The 19,478-nt window shown below is 44.7% G+C and overlaps 2 protein-coding genes across 6 annotated transcripts in view; one reads left to right on the forward strand and one right to left on the reverse strand.

The window, feature by feature from the left end:
- Nusap1 (nucleolar and spindle associated protein 1) overlaps positions 1 to 3,769 on the forward strand; it is a 30,652-nt gene extending 26,883 nt beyond the window's left edge. For all 3 annotated transcript variants that reach the window (XM_052722802.1, XM_052722803.1, XM_052722804.1), the window contains exons 10-11: positions 1,210 to 1,318; positions 2,835 to 3,769. In XM_052722802.1, coding sequence (XP_052578762.1) covers positions 1,210 to 1,318; positions 2,835 to 2,931 — 206 coding nt within the window. In that variant the 3' untranslated portion in view covers positions 2,932 to 3,769. The remainder of the gene's footprint in view (positions 1 to 1,209; positions 1,319 to 2,834) is intronic.
- A 2,933-nt stretch (positions 3,770 to 6,702) lies between these two features.
- Positions 6,703 to 17,230, reverse strand: Ndufaf1 (NADH:ubiquinone oxidoreductase complex assembly factor 1). Of its 3 annotated transcripts, none has more exons than XM_052725050.1 (6): positions 17,112 to 17,230; positions 15,362 to 15,614; positions 13,573 to 14,222; positions 9,602 to 9,787; positions 7,535 to 7,609; positions 6,703 to 6,922 (listed from the first exon to the last, which is right to left on the reverse strand). In XM_052725050.1, exons 3-6 carry the CDS (start codon positions 14,146 to 14,148, stop codon positions 6,773 to 6,775), a joined length of 987 nt encoding a protein of 328 aa, XP_052581010.1. In that variant the 5' UTR covers positions 14,149 to 14,222; positions 15,362 to 15,614; positions 17,112 to 17,230; the 3' UTR covers positions 6,703 to 6,772. The 3 variants fall into 3 exon arrangements, with proteins under 3 accessions (XP_052581010.1, XP_052581009.1, XP_052581011.1); XM_052725049.1 differs by lacking the exon at positions 17,112 to 17,230 and adding an exon at positions 16,949 to 17,105; XM_052725051.1 differs by lacking the exons at positions 15,362 to 15,614; positions 17,112 to 17,230 and adding an exon at positions 16,949 to 17,105.
- Positions 17,231 to 19,478: the final 2,248 nt, after the last annotated feature.

The raw sequence follows: 19,478 nt of genomic DNA on the forward strand, positions 1-19,478 counted from the left end.
TCTTTATCCCTTTGTGCCCTTGAACTCATGGCCTTTCTTTCAGCCTCCTAAGGTGTGGAATAACTAGTGTGAGCCGCCATGCCTAGCTATAAAATGCACAGTAACCACACGGGTGGCATACACTCACACACACATGTACAAATAATTAAAAACATCTTTAAAACATTAAAAATATGAAATGATTTTTTAAAAATTCTATTAAGCAGGCCGGGCGGTGGTGGCGCACGCCTTTAATCCCAGCACTCGGGAGGCAGAGCCAGGCGGATCTCTGTGAGTTCGAGGCCAGCCTGGGCTACCGAGTGAGTTCCAGGAAAGGCGCAAAGCTACACAGAGAAACCCTGTCTCGAAAAACCAAAAAAAAAAAAAAAAAAAAAAAATTCTATTAAGCATAATACTTATACAATTTTAAGATAAATTATTTGGTTGTAATTGTTTTATTCAGTGTGATGTATAATTAGATTAACAACAGATTGAATTATTAGTATTTGTTTAGATTTTTTAAGTATTATTGTGCTGTCTGTCTGTCTGCATGTGAGTGCAGTTGTCTAGGGAGGCAGAAGGTATCCAATACCCTGAAACTGGAGTTATAGGGATTGTAAGCCACGTGACATGGGGGCTGAGAACGGAACTTGGGTCCTGTGTAAGAGCAGTAAGCACTCTTAACCCCTGAGCATCTCTCCAGCCCCCTGTATTAGGGCTTTTCCCTCATGACTTCCTCAGAGTTAAAAAAGAATCAGCAGGGCCAGCATGACGGCTCAACAGGTAAAGCCACATGCCACCAAACTGACGGCCTGAGTTTGCAGTTCCTAGGACCCACACGGTGGAAGGACCCCCACACATGCCAGGGCATGTGCACACAAATACATGTAAAAAGTGGCTATATGATGCAGGCCGGTGAGCCGCTGCGTGGGTAGAGTGTCTGCTGCATAGACCTGACCATCTTAGGTTCTGTTTGCAGAACTCTTGGTGGAGAAGGAGAGAGCCAGCTCTCCAAAGTTGTCCTCTGACCTTTGTACTCACACTCATACACACACAGTAATAATAGAAGGTTTTATTAAAACACACTTTTATTTTTTGAGGAATAATATGATTCACGTCTGGAATGTGAAATCAAGGTACATTAAAATGTTGATAGGCAGTTAACCAAAAAGACAGAGACAACAGAGTTGTGAATAAAAGAATCTTAACACTGTCCTTTTCCTAACCTAGGAAAGCTGAAACCTTGGGGGCAATCTAAAGAGAATAGTTCTCTGAATGAGTGTGTAAGCAGAGTTAGCCTGCACAGGAAAACTTACAAACAGCCTCATCTCCACACCAGGTGAGTACATAATTATCTCATATTCCAAATTTTCTAATTTCAGAAGACTGTGTACTAAAGTATGTCAGGGACAGAATCATAGTAGTGACAGAAGTGGAATATTCCATTCTATTCTATGTTGATATAACCAAATGCTTGCAATTAGATGTTCTACAGACAAGAGTTTATTTTAACCTACAGTTCTGGAAGTCCAGGGTGCTGGGAGAATCTTATGCTATGTCACAAGGTGGCAAATGGTATAAGTGCACTTGAGAGTCAGGAGAATGTGTGGACTAGGCAGACGGAAAGTGTTCTGCTGTCTTGTTAACAGCCTCCTCCTAAAGAGCTAGCTCATTCCTCAGGCTTGGCATTAATCACTTTCAAGGGTGGTACCCATAACCTAAAAGTGAGCTGGGGGGTGCTGGGCGGTGGTGGCGCACACCTTTAATCCCAGCACTCAGGAGGCAGAGTCAGGCGGATCTCTGTGAGTTTGAGGCCAGCCTGGTCTACAGAGTGAGATCCAGGACAGGCACCAAAACTACACAGAGAAATCCTGTCTCAAAAAACCAAAAAAAAAAAAAAAAAAGTGAGCTAGGGGCCTGGAATACATGATAACATATCTTTTTTTTTTTTTCTTTTTTTTTTTTTTGAGACAGGGTTTCTCTGTGTAGCTCTGGCTGTCCTGAAACTCACTATGTAGACTAGGCTGGCCTCAAACTCACGAGATCTATCTGCCTCTGCCTCCCAAGTGCTGGGACTAAAAGCATGCGCCAATGATAGCCTATTTAAAAATGTAAATTTTGTCAAGTATTTTCAGCTCTACAAAATGGATTCCAAACTGGGTTTGCAATGCACCCTAAATACTGCTTCATGTTTCTGTGGGGCCTGTCTTCCCAACAGCACATGTAACTATCTCTGCGGACACCAGTGCTCAAGTATGGCCAGGTATAAATTCTCCACTCCCAAGCAAACTAGGCATGTAAGGAGTGAAGTCCCATACAGATCCAAGCCAAGCATGGGCCTGCAAGGCTCTCTTCTGTGGGCTGGGCTGCACTTGGTCTTGGCTGGATCAGATTTACCGCCTGGACTGTCTCCATACAGGATGCCTATTATCCACCTCTTGCCTATATCCATTTCCACCAAGACCTTTTACTACGCATAAGATAACATGAGCCTGGAGGTTTTTTCTTGTCTCTAGTCAGTGGACCCTAGTTCTAGTACTGTGGCCAAACTCTTATGTTTGACTTCTCGGAATAAGACTTCTCATTTACAACTAACTTTTGAAGTACAGGCACTGAATTCAGTCACCAAGGTGTCCTCTGGTTCTTGCTCTATGCGTGACTTTAGAATGCTGTTACCCTAGCAACCTGAAGCCTTTGCACATGGTGCTGACAAATATTCCAGCTGGTGGGTAGAGCCCAGTTCCTGGCATACGTCTGTTCCACGAGTGTGCCAGATGCCATTTAACTAGATGCTAGGTCAGCAGTACGTTCTTTAGTGTCTGTAAGGCTAACATGGAGCCTGTCTATCCTCTTAGGGAAGAACAACGGAAGAAACACGAGCAAGAACGAAAGGAGAGGAAGGCAAAGGTCTTGGAAGCTCGAAGAAACCTGGTTACGACCAAAGCCCAGTGATACCGTCCAGTCCTTTCCTTCCAATTTGTTTTCCTTCTCTTGGTGTTTTTATACTCTCCTCTACGTTAGTCCAAAGCTTTTTCTACCATAACTGTCTGTCGGTCCTAATTTGTGGAGTGTCTGCTCTTCATGTGCTATAGCTCTGAAAATACATTCTCATCCTAAAGTTCACAACTAAAGTGGTTTTCACCTAATGTCCTGTAAAACTCTGCTTTTTAAAGTCCTGTCCTTGGGGTTCTTGACGGGTTTTCCATGTCAAGGTCCTGCTAGTTCTAACAGGGACGACCTGCATCCTTTCCTGGACAAGAGCACTTCCCACATGGCACCAAGCCATAGCAGAAGCTTAGCATGAGAATCTGAGTGAGATCAAGTTCACAGGAAAAAGGAGGCTGGAGAGGCCACCTTTTTGTTCACTAGTCTGGAAAATCTAATAATCTTATTTGGCTATGAATCAATATTTTATCAAGGTAAAGACATGTTTTAGCTTATAGGAGCCTTGTTCAGATCATTTCATGTAATTGCCAACTGTCACTCATATTTTTAAAACAGAATTCTTTGTCTCTACTTGTTAAATAAAAGCCACAGGGCAGAGGGTGTGCCTCAGTTGTACAGCACTTGTCTACCACACACTGGACCCTGGATTTGACCTGTTACCATCAAAACCAAAACAGAATCGCTGCTGTACAAGTTGCCATGTCTGTCAGACTTAAACCTTACTAGCTGTAAGGGAGAGAGGAGAGCAGCTAAACATAGCTTCAGTTCTTTGCTCTGCCAGACAGAGATTCTGAGTGGTGTGTAATGCTTATGATTTTCATAAATAAAAATGTTTTCACTGTGATAGGTTCGTTCTTTTTAAATATAAGTTGCCCAGGACTTAGGTGGCCATCGAAGGTCAGTAAGTACTTATACATCCTCCCCACCCACTTCTCTTCCACAACAAACTTTTTTCTTGAAACAGGGTCTCAGGTAGCTCAAACTCATTTTGTATCTGAGGATGACCTTGAACTCCTGATCCTCTTATCTCTACCTCCCAAGTACATGCTGAGTTAGGTGTATACCACCATCCCTGGCTGTAAAGAAGTGTTTTTCTTTTTCCCTTTCTTACTGGGTTTTAAATCTAAGGCCTTGCACTTGTTACTAGAAATAGTAAGATATCAAGGTAAATAGCCAACAGTTCTATTTTTTTTTTTTTAATTTATTTTGCAATACAATTCAGTTCTACATATCGGTCACGGATTCCCTTGTTCTCCCCCCTCCCGTCCCCCTCACCTCCCCCCCAACGCCCCCCCCCCCATTCCCATCTCCTCCAGGGCAAAGCCTTCCCCACAGACTGAGGTGGAGGGGACTAGACCTACCTGGACTGAGTCTACCAGTTCTATTTTTATATACTAGAAATTCATAAAGCTGAGCTGAGTGTGGTGGCATAAACCTATAATCTAGTACTCAGGAAGTAGAGGCAGAAGGATCAGAAGCTCACTGCCTGCCTTAGCTAGAGGAGCCCCTATAGTACTAGGTGGGATGGCTTGGTGGGAGGGCTCTTGCCTAGCGTGCATAGGGTCCTGGGTTTGATTTCCAGTACCAGAAGTGTGCAGGGGGTGGGGTGGGGGGGACATGACCCTTAAGGTTGGAGGGATGGCCCAATTGTTAAGGGCATGTACTAACAACTCTTGCAAAGGACTCAAGTTCAGTGTTTAGCACCCAAGTCAGGCAGGTTATAACTGCCTATAACTCTACCTAAAGGGGATCTCATACCCTTTTCTAGCCTTCATGGGCATCAGGACTCATGTGCATATACCCACACACATACACATAATTTTAAAAATGAAATCTTTTTGGTCTTTCAAGACAGGATTTCTCTGTATTAACAGCCCTAGCGATCCTGAAACTCACTTTGTTGACCAGGCTGGCTTCGAACTCACAGAGATCCACCTGCCTCTGCCTCCCGAGTGCTGGGATTAAAAGCATGTGCCACCATCACCTGGCCTAAAAATTAAATCTTACAAAAAATAAATAAATAAACTGGTGTCTTATTTTACTTTTTGATTGCTGTGACAAAACACGATGACCAAGGCTCCTTAGAAAGTGCTTGATTTGAGCTGAACTGACTGGTGCCTGTGGAGGCCAGAAGAGAACTTCAGTCCTAGAACTCCAGTTACAGTGCTTGTGGGTGCTGGGAACAGTACCTGGGTACTCTGTACTCTGTCAGAGCAGCCAGTGGTCTTACCTACTGAGCCATCACTGTAGCCCACTCTGTGACATTTTTAAATGAATGGGACCCATTAGCAACCACAGTCTATCTCCTATGAGCAACAGTTATGTAAGAAGCCCCTGAAGGTAAGAACTACTAAGTTCATGTCTTTGGAAGGCAAGCTCTCTACATGGGCACCCCATTTTCCAGGGATGTCCATGGCATATTTATTTAGCATTCTCCTTTCCTCAAAGCTCAATTTAGAAACAGAAGGGCAGAGTGGATAAGATCAACCACAGTTGCCCTAGAGGTGCCTTATTTGAAAACTGCTTCCTTAAGTAGGACATGCTCCTACAGGAACTTTCCTGGCAAATGCATTCCTTACACTGTGCCTTTGTTAGCTAAACCACAGCCCTGGTTTCATGCTGGGTCCCCCTTACCTGCTCTCTCTTAGAGACAGCATTTAACCTCACCTCATCCCATCCCCCAAAACACGTACCAACATGCATTGCCATCAGCCTGTTGGGTGGCGGTGCATGCCTTTTATCCCAGCACTCGGGAGGCAGAGCCAGGCGGATCTCTTGTGAGTTCGAGGCCAGCCTGGGCTACCAAGTGAGTTCCAGGAAAGGCGCAAAGCTACACAGAGAAACCCTGTCTTGAAAAACCAACAAAACAGAAAAAGAAAAACCAAAGAGAGAAAAAAGTGCTCATGTGGGAATTCCATGTTTGCCTAGAATACATGAGGCCCTGGGTTCAATTTCAGTTCCCAGTGTAAGTGTTTCAGCTTCTAAGGGAAAGGTATCCTGGCAGTCAGGAGCCCAGGAATACCTACAGCTCTATTCCAGCATGGGATTCGATCCCCAGCAGTGTTAACGGTCCTTGCTCCAGGAAAGGTTTCTCTAAAGCAAGCCTAACAACTCTGCTCCAGCAGAGGAGGGTTTCCCTGGTGAGGTTTGTTATAGCTCTGCTCTGCTGGGGGAAAGAAAGTCATTGCTACAAACCTCACTTGAGATTTATTGGGAGGGAGGAATCCAGAAGAGTGGCTGCCTCTGCCAGGGTAGAGAAAGGGCAGCCCAAACTGACCAGGTACAGGGCTTATATAGGATTTCTTAGGGGCAGAGCTTTCCAAGGTAGAGATTTTCAGGGTATGGATTGGTAGGATTTCAATTCCTGAGTTTGGGACAAACTCAGAGATTGGTTGAATTTCGTGCTCTGGGATTGGTTTCATGCTCAGGGGTTGGTTGGTTGGTTGGTTTTTGTGCTCTGGGATTGGTTTCATGCTCAGGGGTTGGTTGGTTGGTTGGTTGGTTGGTTGGCTGGCTGGCTGGTTTTTGTGCTCTGGGATTGGTTTCATGCTCAGGGGTTGGTTGGTTGGTTGGTTGGTTGGTTTTTGTGCTCTGGGATTGGTTTCATGCTCAGGGGTTGGTTGGTTCGTTTTCATGTTCTGGGATTGGTTGGATTTCAATTCCTGAGTTGGTTAGGAGCAGGGTTTGTTTCCTTGACTCTGGTTTCAGGGCCAGGGTGTTCTTTCACTGGCCCTTTTTACCCTACACATAGTACAGCAGAAAAAGGTTGGGGGGAAGTGGCAGACAGAAAGGCTTTATTTTGTATTTGTGACCAGTACTCAGTGTTACTCAAATCTGCCCCAGTTCTCTATCTGAAAAGATCTGGGTTAATAGCTGGAGAACTCTCATAAGCAAGTTCTTCTGTATGGGCTGGATCAGTAAACACACCAATAAAATCTATTTCCAGGAAGAATGGTCCATCCACCTTATCTGCCAGGGTGAGTCCTATAGAAGAGATCTAAATGTAAAATAAGAGAAATGGATTAGACTCTCCTACACTGATGCAGCGATGTTCTTTCTGGTCTCCAAAAGACTCGTGGGAATCACTGTAATGGAGTCTTCACCCCATCAGCCTCAGCCTATTATACTCTTCATTTGCTGTACTAAATTATAAGAAGTACAAATTCAAAACTGCTTTCATTTTTTTTCTAGATAGGGTTGCATGTAGCCCAGGCTGGCCTTGAACTCCTGATCCTCCTGCCTTCACTCTCAAGGGCTGGGATTTACAGGAGTGTCCCAGCACACTCGAGCGAATGCTTCTCTCTACCCCACATTTTACTTCCTTTATTCTCCCCTTTGAGTAGTTCACTTAAGACAGTCAGTACAGCATGGCCTCTTAATGGAGTCTCCTTAAAGTTCTTCTGAGCTCTTATTATACAGCTAAAATAAAATGAAGCATGCTGATAGAGGTGGTCCCCCAGGATGGAGGTCTAAGTCAGCATCTGTCCCAACAGAGGAGCCTGGGTAGAATTTTAATCTTTCCTCTGCCATCCTTGGGAAACAAACTGAGCTGGCTTTATAACAACTGTATTTCACTAAAGAAGGTATCTTTCTGAGTGGAAAGCATTACCTTGTCAACTATAAGTGGCCTCTGGAAATCTCGTACCCTTCCTTGATTGGAGAAAAAAAATTTGGAGAAAGGAATCTGAAAAAAAAGAGACAAGTTATTTCAGAGCTGGAACATGACCATTTGAGGCATATACGCTAAAATCTACAGTCCCAGCTACTCGGGAGACTAAGGCAGAAGGATCACCTCAATTCAGACTAGCATGAGCAACATCACAAGACCCTACTTCAATAAGTAGGTAAATTAGTAAACTTATAAAAAGACAGGTATATGAGGCCAGGCGGTGGGGCACGCCTTTAATCCCAGCACTCGGAAGGCAGAGACAGGCAGATCTCTGTGAGTTCCAGAACAACCAGGGCTGTTATACAGAGAAACCCTGTCTCGAAAACAACAACAAAAAAGACATGTATATGAAATGGCTAGCTCCTTGTATTAATGCTGCAGTTTTCTGAGGGGTTTTGTTTTTGCAGTGATGTGGATTGAGCCTAGGGTCTTAGGAAGCATTTTACTACTTTACCTTAGACTAAAGAGGCAATAAGTGTGAGCACACACACACACACACACACACACACACACACACACACACACATACACACACACACACTCACACCCAGCGGGCCTGTGAATCGCAGCCACTTGGAAGAGTGAAGGAAGAGGACAATTCAAGGCCAGCACAGTTAACTTAGTTAGCACTTACTTCAAAACAGAAAACCCAAGTGTTAGCTACGCTGTGAAGTGTTCTCACAGCGAGTGAGAAGCCCTGGCTGCAATCCTTGTATGGGGTGAGGGTGGAGGACGCTAGTTATATGCATCACAGGAAAAAGCCAAATCTGAAGACTTAGTCCTTTTGTCTGAGACAGGTATGTAAGTCAGTGGTAGAGCACCCCCAAACACTCCTCCTCCACACACAAGCAGACTGGCTAGGAAGCTAACACACTGTGCTGCCTAGTTTTATGCCAACTTGACACAACCTATAGTCATCCGAGAGGAGGGAACCTCAATTGAGAAAACGCCTCCACAAGACTGAGCTGTAGGTAAGCCTGTGGAGCATTTTCTTCATTAGTGATCGATGAGGGAGAACCCAGCCCACTGTGGATGGGGACATCCCTGGGCTGGTGGTCCTGGGGTCTGTAAGAAAGCTGGCTGAGTAGGCCATGAGGAGCAAGGCAGTAAGCAACACTCTTCCATGGCCTCCGTGTCAGCTCCTGCCTCCAGGTTCCTGCTCAGCTTGAGTTCCTGCCCTCAGTGCTTTTGATGATGAACTGTTGTATGAAGTGTGAGTGAAATAACCCTTTTCCTCTCCGACTTGCTTTTGGTCATGGTGTTGCATCACAACAATAGTAACCCAAACTAAGACACATACATACATAAACTTATTTTATTTATTTATTGTTTGGTTGGTTTTTTTTTAGTTAGGGTCTCTCTATGCGGTCCTGGCTGTCCTGGAACTCACTATGTAGGCCAAGGCTGGCCTCAAACTCACAGTAATCACCTGCCTCTGCCTCCAAAATGCTAGGATTAAAGGCATGTGCCACCTGGTCTGACTCTTTTTTGGGAGGAGGGGAGTTGAGACAGGGTTTTTCTGTAACTGTTCTGGCTGTCTTGGAACTCACTCTGTAGATCAGCCTGGCCTCAAACTCACGAGATCCACCTGCCTCTGCCTTCTGAGTGCTGGGATTAAAGGCTTGTACCACCACCCAGCCTGGCTCAATTTTATTAATGAAAAAACAAAACATTTGTCCTTTAAATCTCTCCCAAGGTCCTCTCACTTCTACTCATTCTGCCTCTATTTTATGTAAGAATGATTAGTAGGGGCTGGAGAGATGGCTCAGTGGTTAAAGAGCACTGGCTGCTCTTCCAGAGGTCCTGGGTTCAATTCCCAGCACCCACATGGCAGCTCAAACCTGTCTGTAACTCCAGTTCCAGAGGATCCAACACCCTCACACAAATATACATGCAGACAAAACACCAATGCTCATAAAATAAAAATAAATGAGAAAAGAATGATTAGTATGAAAAAGGAAACTACAATGTAACCATACTTTCAACAGTGAAGAACTGAAATTTTACCTTGACTTCCTGCCAGTAGGGCCCCCCACGGGTGAACATGAAGTAACTGTACATCTGATTTTTTCTCTGGAGAAATTCTGTGCTTTGCCTGATATTCACCATCCAAGGCCGGCCATCCCCACGAACTCGGAGATACAGAGTGTTGAACTGGGACCAATCGTAAGACAGCCTCCTCAGAAAAGCCCCCTAAGGTATAGAAAGTTAAGTTAGTATGGCAGGAGCCCTCAGCAAGTCAGCAGTGTGTTATTACCGGGCGGTGGGCGGTGGAGGGGCGGGGGGAGTGCATATGGACGTCAGAGGACAACTTCTGTCAGTCAGTCTTGCCTTCTCCATGTGGGGTCAGGGACTGAACTTGGGTCTTCAGCCTTAGCAGCAGTGTCTTACCCACTGAGCCATCTTGCCAACCCAACAGGGCGGTCTATGCACATTTTCTACCACAAGAAGGCAAATAAACCAGTATTTTAGTATAAAACACTGACATATGTTTCTAAGGTAATGTTCAAGGCATGATTAACCTAGGACAATGTTTCCGTATGACAGACATTCATTTGTGTTTGCCAGATGGAAACTAATGTACTCTTCTTCCCTGGTTCTAAGAAACAACGGCTTCTGAGAGGCCCATTTTATGACAACTATTTTACTCCATCAAAAATCAAGCTCAAGTCTTAAAAATCAAGAGACTGGGAAGATGGCTCAGTGAGTGCTTGCTGCAAAAGCATAAGGACCTGAGTTCGGATCCCCAGCACCCACAGTACAAAACTAAGTGGTAGCATCCACCTGTGGCTGCAGCACTCTCCGAGAGGGCAGACCCCAGGGGCTCACTGGCCAGCCGGTCTAGACAAAGCGGTGAACTACAGGTTCAGAGGGAGGCCTTGTCTCCAAAAACAGGGCAGCCAGTGATACAGCAAGACATTCCAACATTACCCTCTGGCCTCTACATGCTTACACACTCCTCTCATCCCCTCCTCTCCCCTCTCTCTCTCACACACACACATTAAATAATAGCTAGCATCCATTCAAACAATTTACATGCATAATTTCCTTTAATCCTCCTCACAGTCCTAAAATACAGATATCAAGATGTCTGACCCCATTTCATAGACAACCGAGTACTCAGCTAATCAGTACAAGCACTGCTTAAGCCCCAAATCTGTGTTTAACTGCCTAGGTTGTCACTCTCTTCAAAAATGGAAGTTAAGGTCTAGATGTGGTGGCACATGCCTGTCATCCCAACACTAAGGATGCTGAGACAAAAAGATTCCTGACAGACTGAAGTCAGCCTAGGCTACACAGCCATCAGACCAGCTTGTGCTCCAGAGTAAGACTGTCTCTAAATAAATAAATAATAAAAAGAGAGAAAAGGAAAGGAAATTAGGATGCATTTCCCTAGGCATTTATTTATTTATAGCACTCTCAAGGACAACTGGCATTCAAGATGTCAATGCTCAGCCATGAACTAATGCTCACGCCCTCTCACTAGCTGCATCCCTGCAGAATCACCAACTCCCAAAGCCTCAGTTCCTCACAGTAACACTGGGATGATCTCATTTCTCAGGACCGTTTTGAGGGATGAGTGGAGAACGTAGATAAAGTACTTAGCACCAGCATGGGAAAAACATACTAACACGTTAGACTAGGCGTGGTGGCTCACATCAGTAATCCCAGTGCCTAGGGTGCAGAGGCAGGAAATATGATGTGAGTTTACCGCAAGCCTGAGCTACTTAGGGGGATTCCACCTTAAAAACAAAAAACTTATCTACTAGTTTCATTACTTCACAGGGTGGGGGTGTTTGGCTACAGAATTACTTTCTGCTCTGACTGACCATAACTATTCCATGGATTTTTTGAGGGGAGACTGGAAAAAAAAAAACGACTTTGTGTGTCACTGGTTACATCTGAAAGAACAAGGAGCTTCCCACTGTTTCACAGAGTCTAATGCTGCTCCTACATTTGCTTTCCCTAATGCATAACGTCCACGTAAACCACCAGACTGCAGCTGAAGCTGAAGTACAGCCCCGTCTAGACAGCCCAGAGACAGCGGTGAATTCACACGGAGACAGCCAGAGACAGCGGTGAATTCACACGGAGACAGCCGGAGACAGCGGTGAATTCACACGGAGACAGCCAGCCAGAGACAGCGGTGAATTCACACGGAGACAGCCAGAGACAGCGGTGAATTCACACGGAGACAGCCAGCCAGAGACAGCGGTGAATTCACACGGAGACAGCGGTGAATTCACACGGAGACAGCCAGCCAGAGACAGCGGTGAATTCACACGGAGACAGCCAGAGGCCGACAGGGACTCAGGACAGAACTTGAGACAGAAACTTTAAGAAACTGTGAGCCAGGCAGCGGTGGTAGCGCACGCCTTTAACCCCATCACTCTGGAGGCAGAGGCAGGCGGATCTCTGTGAGTTCGAGGCCAGCCTGGTCTACAGAGAGTTCCAGGACAGTCAGAACTGTTACATGCAGAGAAACCCTGTCTCAAAAAACAAAAACAAAAAACAAAAAACAAAAAAAAAAAAGAAAAGAAAATTTAAAAATGAACAACGTTCTTTTTTGTTGTTTTGTAATATGGAGTACTGATTGGTTATAGGGCTTTGCACATGCTAGGTAAGCACTCTACTACTCTGGCCCTCCTTGGACTTGGTAGTTCTCTGAGATGGGGCCTCATATAGCCCAGAACTCACTATAACTCAGAATTAACATGAACTCCAATCCTCCAGGCTCCTCCCAAATGCAGTGATCACAAGAATGCACTACTACACCCAAGGTTTTTATTTTGAGATAGGGTCTCACTAATTTGCCTAGGCTGGTCCTGAACTTACTCAGTAGCCTAGGCTGGCCCTGAATTGGCAAAACTCCTGCCTTTACCTCCCACACTGCTGGGACTGCAGGCCTAATCATCAGGCCCAGCTTAAACACTTCAATCTAACATGTGATTTCTGAAAGGGCTTTTGGTTAAGAATTCTGAAACTGGGGCTGGGGCATAGCTAAAGTTTTGACACTTGCATAGAATACTGAAGCCCTGGGTCCGATCCCCAATGCAGAACAGACACAAAGCATTGTGTGCATACCTGTAATCCCATCTGCTTAGGAGGTAGAAGCTGGAGGATCACTTAAGCCCAGGAATTCAAGACTAATTTGGGCAACACAACTACAGAAAATCTAAACTGCATTATATATTTACTGGGGTTGGATTAATAAGTAAGTGAATGTCAAGAGGATGAAGATTGCTGTTAGAGAGGCAAGTTACAGGTAAGAGATGAAAGGCTAGAATGAACCACATGGTACTAGAGTCAGGGACAACAGAATGTATCCACAGTTAGTATAACACAGACACAGTGAAATAACAACAGATATGTATACACAGCCATGAAACAAACACATGCAGTCCGTTGTGACTTGGAGGAGCATGATGCCCACCCAGCTTCTTATGTGTGCACTGGGGATCAAACCCAGGTCCTCAAGCTTGCGTGGCAGGCACTGTACTGACTGAGCCGCCCCCAGCACAGCAATGTCAAATATTAATACGAGTACCAGACATGGTGGCACATCACTTTAGTATCAGCATTTAGGTCAAGGCAGGGTGTTAGGAGTTCTAGGTCATCCTCAGCTACATAATTAGTGCCAGGCCAGCCTAAACTGAATGAGACCCTGTCTCAAAACCAAAAAAGGCCACAGGGTGACCCTACTTAATCCAAGCTGGAGATGTAAATCTCCCTAGATACCTTTCAAAGTCTATTATCTCAGGATTCCTCAGACACACCCCATTCTTCTCAGACCCCAAACAATGCCCAGAAACAAGGCTGCCCCATTTTACACTCAGGCCAAGTAGTTATTTATCCCTAGAGGCAAGATGCCTATATATAACAAAACAGATGTGTTCATTTACAGAAAAGCAAGCTGTCTGTTATAGTTCATGCTACAATCAAAGTCACTAGAAAATTAGCTTCCAGGCCTCACCTACCATTGGAATCTTGGATACTATTGCACAGTACCCACTTTGGGTACTTTTTCCATCTTGAGGTGCCTCAGAGCTCAGCGTCCCATAGAGCAGGGCACTTTGGTTGTTCTTGGCCATTTTCAAGAATATTTCACTTTTGCCTCCAATTGTCTTATCAGAAGTCACTATCCACTTCTCCAAATCTTCTTTTCCACGAAACTGCCAGACAACCCTGGCTTGCTCCATTATGACCTCGTGTACTGGGCGGCCTTCTGGACCTATCCAATGAGCCATAATTTCATCCTTCAAACGCTTTAAATGTTCTATTGCTTCATCTCTAATTGCTTTATCAAAGCTAACTTCGGGTTTCTTGTCAGGAGAAGTTATATCCAAAGCAACCTCTTTGTGGTGACCCTCTTGTAAACCCTCTTCAGTCTTCCTTTGCTGGGAGACTCTGTCAGCAGGAGCCACTTGTTTCTGAAGAGGACTGGAAGAACAGTGTACAAAGTGAACACCTATAAATGGATGCAAGGCAGCCCTTGGCTTCAGGAAGTTTCTATGAATGTAAGTGCCAGTCAGTAATTTGTGAAAGGAAGCCATTGTGAGAAAAAAGTCAAAAAGTAAAAATTTCCGTGGACTGACAAAATAAGCTTCAGTAATCAGCCCAATTCCACCTATAGCAGAAGAAACATTGGTTATCAGGAGAGCAACAAATGAATGAATCAGAAGTTCAAACTCAACAGAGACCATATACTGTATAATTCATAGGCTTCCCCCCCCCCCACTAATTACTCAGCAGTGGCTTTTAGAAGCAGAGTACTATCTTATGCATCATAATAAAAAAAAGTGCCGGGGCTGGAGAGATGGCTCAGAGGTTAAGAGCACTGACTGCTCTTCCAGAGGTCCTGAGTTCAATTCCCAGCAACCACATGGTGGCTCACAACCACCTGTAAATGAGATCTGGTGCCCTCTTCTGGCCTGCAGTCATATATGCTGTATACATAATAAATAAATCTTAAAAAAAAAAAAAAAAGAAATAGTTTAAAATAATAAAATAAAGTCTTTAAAAAAAAAAAAAAAAAGTGCCAATATGGCTAAGTATGGTGACACCATACTTGTAACCCTAGCACTTGGGAGACGAAGGCAGGATGATCAGGAGTTTAAAGTCATCCTCAGCTACCTAGTGAGTTCAAGGACAGCTGGGCTACATGAGACCCTATCACTAAATAAACCAAACTACCAACATGACTAAAGCAAAACCTCAGCTTCACAGAGCTGGCGATCAACCCCCAAATAATTCAAGTATGTGCCACAAGCTGCCTCAAGAGGTGTCAACTTCAAAGCAGCTTTTTCTTGGGGTTTTATTTTTTACTTTTTGGTTTTTCGAGACAGGGTTTCTCCAAGTAGTTTTTGGTGCCTGTCCTGGATCTCAAACTGTAGACCAAGCTGTCCTCGAACTCACAGAGATCCTCCTGCCTCTGCCTCCCAAGTGCTGGGAGTAAAGGTGTGTGTTACTGCCACTGGCAGGGTTTTATTTATTTATTTTTTTTATTAAATTTTCTTCGTTCTGGAGTTTTAAAGAAACAATAGGTTCAAAAAAGTAAACTCGAGTAATTCAGTCTAGAGCCTGGCCCAAATGGTATGGACACTAGTACTTTATCTATAAAAAGAAGGCCTAACATGAGCATTGCAGAGAGCCAAAGGCAGCAGTGATAGCTGGTTCTGTTTACTCTTAGCCTGTGAATATTGGAGCAGAGGCTTCACACTACTGAACCAATTCCTCTCTTTCTTCAGGTATTAAGTCCGTACCTACCCTGAGAGCTGCTGCTTCTGAGAGATGGAATGGTAGTCACAGAGGCTCTCTGATTCAGTACATGAGATTCCCAAGATCTTCTGTTTGACAAATTTGTAGGCCAAGGCCCACACTGGTATTACTATTTGAGCACTTCAAAGGTAGACCTAAGCAGGGTGGTGAAGGGCTGTAATCTTAGCATTTGGCAGCTAGGATCAGGAAGTCGTCTTTGGCTACATAACAAGTTCAAGTCCAGTCCAGGCTATATAAGACCCTGTTTGAAGAATCACAAAAGCAAGAAAGAAAAAGAAAGGAAAGATGATAGACCTAAGTAATACCATCACGGTTAAACCTCACTGTTAATACTTACAGATTCTCTGACATATATTTAATCCACATCAGAATCATGTGAGACAAGGGCTGGTAAGATGGCTCTGCGGATAAAGATACTCGCTGAACAAGCCTGGCAACCCGAGTTCAACTCCCAGAACCAATATAAAAGTGGGAGGAGAGAACTAACGCCACAAAACTCTTCTGTCCTCTACACATACAAGTGCCCATATACATCCATTATGCGCGTGCGTACACACACGTATACACACACACACACACACACACACACACACACACACACACACACACACCATACATAATATTTATTTATTGGATTTTCTGAGACAGAGTTTTTCTATGTAGCCCTGGCTGTCCTGGAACTCACTCTGTAGACCAGGCTGGCCTCGAACTCACAGAGATCTGCCTGCCTCTGCCTCCTGAGTGCTGGGATTAAAGGCATGTGACATCACAACCTGGCAAAATATTAGCTTATAATAAAGTAAATAAGGGCCTTGGATTTCTAATCCTCCTTCCCCAACCTCCCAAGTGTTAGGACTACAGGCATTTGTTACCATGCCCAGCCAAAGAGATTCTGTATTTCCTTTTCTTTTTGGTAAGAGTCGCATGTGACCCAGGCTGGTCTCGAACTCCTGATCCTTCTGCCTCTGTCTCCCAGGTGAAGCCTTGTTAACTCAAGGAGGACACCTTTTAAATATTAAAGTTCTGGTCAGATTTGGGTGCAGACTACAAAACCCAGCACTTGGGAAATAGAGACACGAGGACCAAGAATTGAAGGTCATCTTCTGATACACAGAAGCTTCAAGGACACGCTGGACATTATGTGACCCTTTTTGAAAGAAAGAAAAACTATTTTAAGACAAAAAGGTTGAGAGATAAAAGGGCTTCAAGTAGTAAACAGGTAAAATGGTGGGATTACGAGTAGCAATTACTTAACTGTTTTCCAAACATTCAGATGTCTTATTACTTTTCTAATAATACTACAACTTCGTGTTTTGTTTAATAATTTCTTGCAATAAGTACAGTCAAACCCAGTAATCGGACGACAGCAGCCCGAAGCTAACGATGAGTTTTGACTCCAGTATCTACACCTACGTATAGCAAATCTAGGGCTTACAGTGTGCCAGAAACTATTCCGCGTGTGTTTTTATTGAGTTCTCACAATAATCCTCAGATAGGTACCACTAGTATTATTCCAATCACAAAGACAAAAGGAAAGGTGATTTTTTGAGGTCACACACTAGAGACAAAACTCACTCAAGACCGGGCGTTGACCTCTCGGCGCGCGCGGAGTCGACCACGCCCCAGCCTCCGGAAGCTGGGTGCTCTCGGAGGGAGGAAGCCCCTCACCCTCTCCTGCCAGGCTTCCTTCGGGCTTCCCAGTCCCTTGCGTTCCCACCTGTGAGAAAGGGCAGCTCACCTTCTCAGACCCACACGGGCTTCCGCTCAGTCCGTCTATTTTTCCCACCGGGTTCTCCACACTTCCGGTGGGGGGGTCCATCTACTTTTCCGGTCCCGCGCCAAAGTAGGTGTTTAGACACAAGGGTTTCAGATAGCCCCGAGGAGGATCCTAAAGGTGGACGACCTGAGGCTTTTGGTCCACAAAGTCCCCGGGAGTGTTCCGTTTCTGAAATTTCCTGTCATTTGTGAGCGAGTTTTTCGCTCTCCTTGCATCCCGCCCTCACGTGCGAACACCAATCCTCTGCCTTTCAAATAGGATATAGGCACCACTAACGCCTCTTCACTTCTACATGTCTGGGCCCCTCGTGCCTCCTCTTCCCTGCAGTCCCTTGAGAACTGTCCTGTGTGAATCCAGAAAGCCTCTTCTGCTGAAACTGCCTTTGGAGATCCACCGAACTAGATAGCAATCCATCCCGGCTTTCTTCAATCGCTCCGTGTAGTCCACACAGCCGAGTTGCTGCATACCTTGTGTACACTTCTGTTAAAGTGTTGTCCTGTTTGGGGTCACAACCTGTGTCACAAGTCAGCTCCAGCCACCCGTTCTCAATAAGGCAATTAAAAGAGCCAAATTAAAAATGAAAAGGAAGCCAGGCGTTGGTGGCTCACGCCTTTAATCACAGCATTCAGTGGCAGAGGCAGGCAGATGTCCGGATTCGAAGACAGTTCGGTTTACAGAGCGAGTTCCAGGACAGACAGGGTTATATAGAGACCCTGTCTCAAAAACAAACAAAAACAAAAAAGCTAACTAAATGAAAGTGGCAAGCGGAATATGAGATTTATTCAATCTAGGCACATTGGGGAAAGGAACAGAGATGCAGCAAACCACCCATGTCAGTCCTCGGGGTCCTGAAGTGGAATCAAAGTTTGAATAGAGGATGAAGGAAATGCATATCTAAGCAGCCCAATGCAGGTGTGGTCCTGCTCACCATTGACTCATCATTGTATGGGCTCAGGTCTCATTCTGTAAGGGTCTGACAAGATGCTAGAGGTAATATCCTCAGCATGAGGAATTTAGTCAGACTATATGCCTGATAATAGCTCCTAGCCATAGAGGATGGCTTAGCTCCAGCCTAACCGTTCAGCTCCACCTCCTGAAACAGTATGTCTAGATATGGAAAGCAACCTAGTCTGCTCCTGGTCAAACCTCAAAAAATACAATAACTTCCTGGTAGCTACCCAGGTATGTGTGTATGTGTGCCACAGTCCCTCTAAGTATGCTCAACCTTCATCCTATGGAGAGATTGAGGCCTCTTGCTGTCCCAATAAAACAATCTTAGCCTGTTTAAATCAAGTCTGTCTGTCTCTCCGCCTCATTTTTCCTATAAAAACTGTTAAATCTGTTTCCCAGAGACAAGTTCCCCATTTTGCTGTTGGTTTTTTCTTCTTCCTGCATGAGGTTCCTGGAGAAACTCCCATTTCTTTGAGATACATTGTGTAAATAATGTGATAGACTGAGAGGCACAAAATGTCTCTTTAGAGTATCTTTATTTTTGCTAGGCTGGTTCTTGCACAAATGTAAGTGCAACATATGTGTTTGGTGCCCTCATAAGCCTGAAGGTATCAGATCCAATGGAACTGTAGTTACTTAAGATTGTAGATCACCACATGAGTGCTGAGAACCAAATTCTGAAAATGCTCTTAACCACCGACCCATCCCTCCAGTCCCTTTTAACCCCTACTCTGGGAAGCAGAAAATCAAGTTTGGACTTTGTTTTTGGATTTTTGAGAAAGCAAGACATTTGGTAAGTCTCTCTCTCTCTCATCCGTGCACCTCAGGCTTTGCCTTTCTGTTCGCCTTTGGACTCCTTTGGCAACTTGGTGTTCTTTTTAATCACTTGGTGCAGTTGTGGTTGACTGGCTTTGTCTTTGGGTGTTCTGGTCAACAATATTGGGGTATTATTGATCAATAGAGAAACAGTGACCATGGCAGTTGAGGAGAGAGCTCTCGATGGCATTGGGAACCTGACCTTAACTCAGTTAGGGACTGCAGAGATGGGGGACACAGATCTGCCATTCTTTCAGTGGGAGGCCTCAAGGAGACATAGTTAATAAGTGTTCGGTCTTGGGCTTGCTTTTTCCTTGCTGTGACCCCTGTGAAAGGGTCCTCCCAGCTCTAGAAGGGAACATGGCTTATTAAAGACAGGTGGCTGGACCTGTCTTGGGGCACAGGTTGTGACCCACAAGTTTGATACAAAAACACTAACAATATTGTATGTTAAATTTTTAGCATTGATTGGTTGGGGTATCATAGTGTGGGTTCTGAGGATGGAACTGACAAGTATCGTTACTTCCTGAGCTGTCTTGATAGCTTTGTGTACTGAGGTAT

The sequence above is a fragment of the Peromyscus californicus genome, unplaced genomic scaffold (assembly GCF_007827085.1).
Source record: "Peromyscus californicus insignis strain IS unplaced genomic scaffold, ASM782708v3 Scaffold_7__1_contigs__length_154581171, whole genome shotgun sequence".
Lineage (NCBI taxonomy): Eukaryota > Metazoa > Chordata > Mammalia > Rodentia > Cricetidae > Peromyscus > Peromyscus californicus.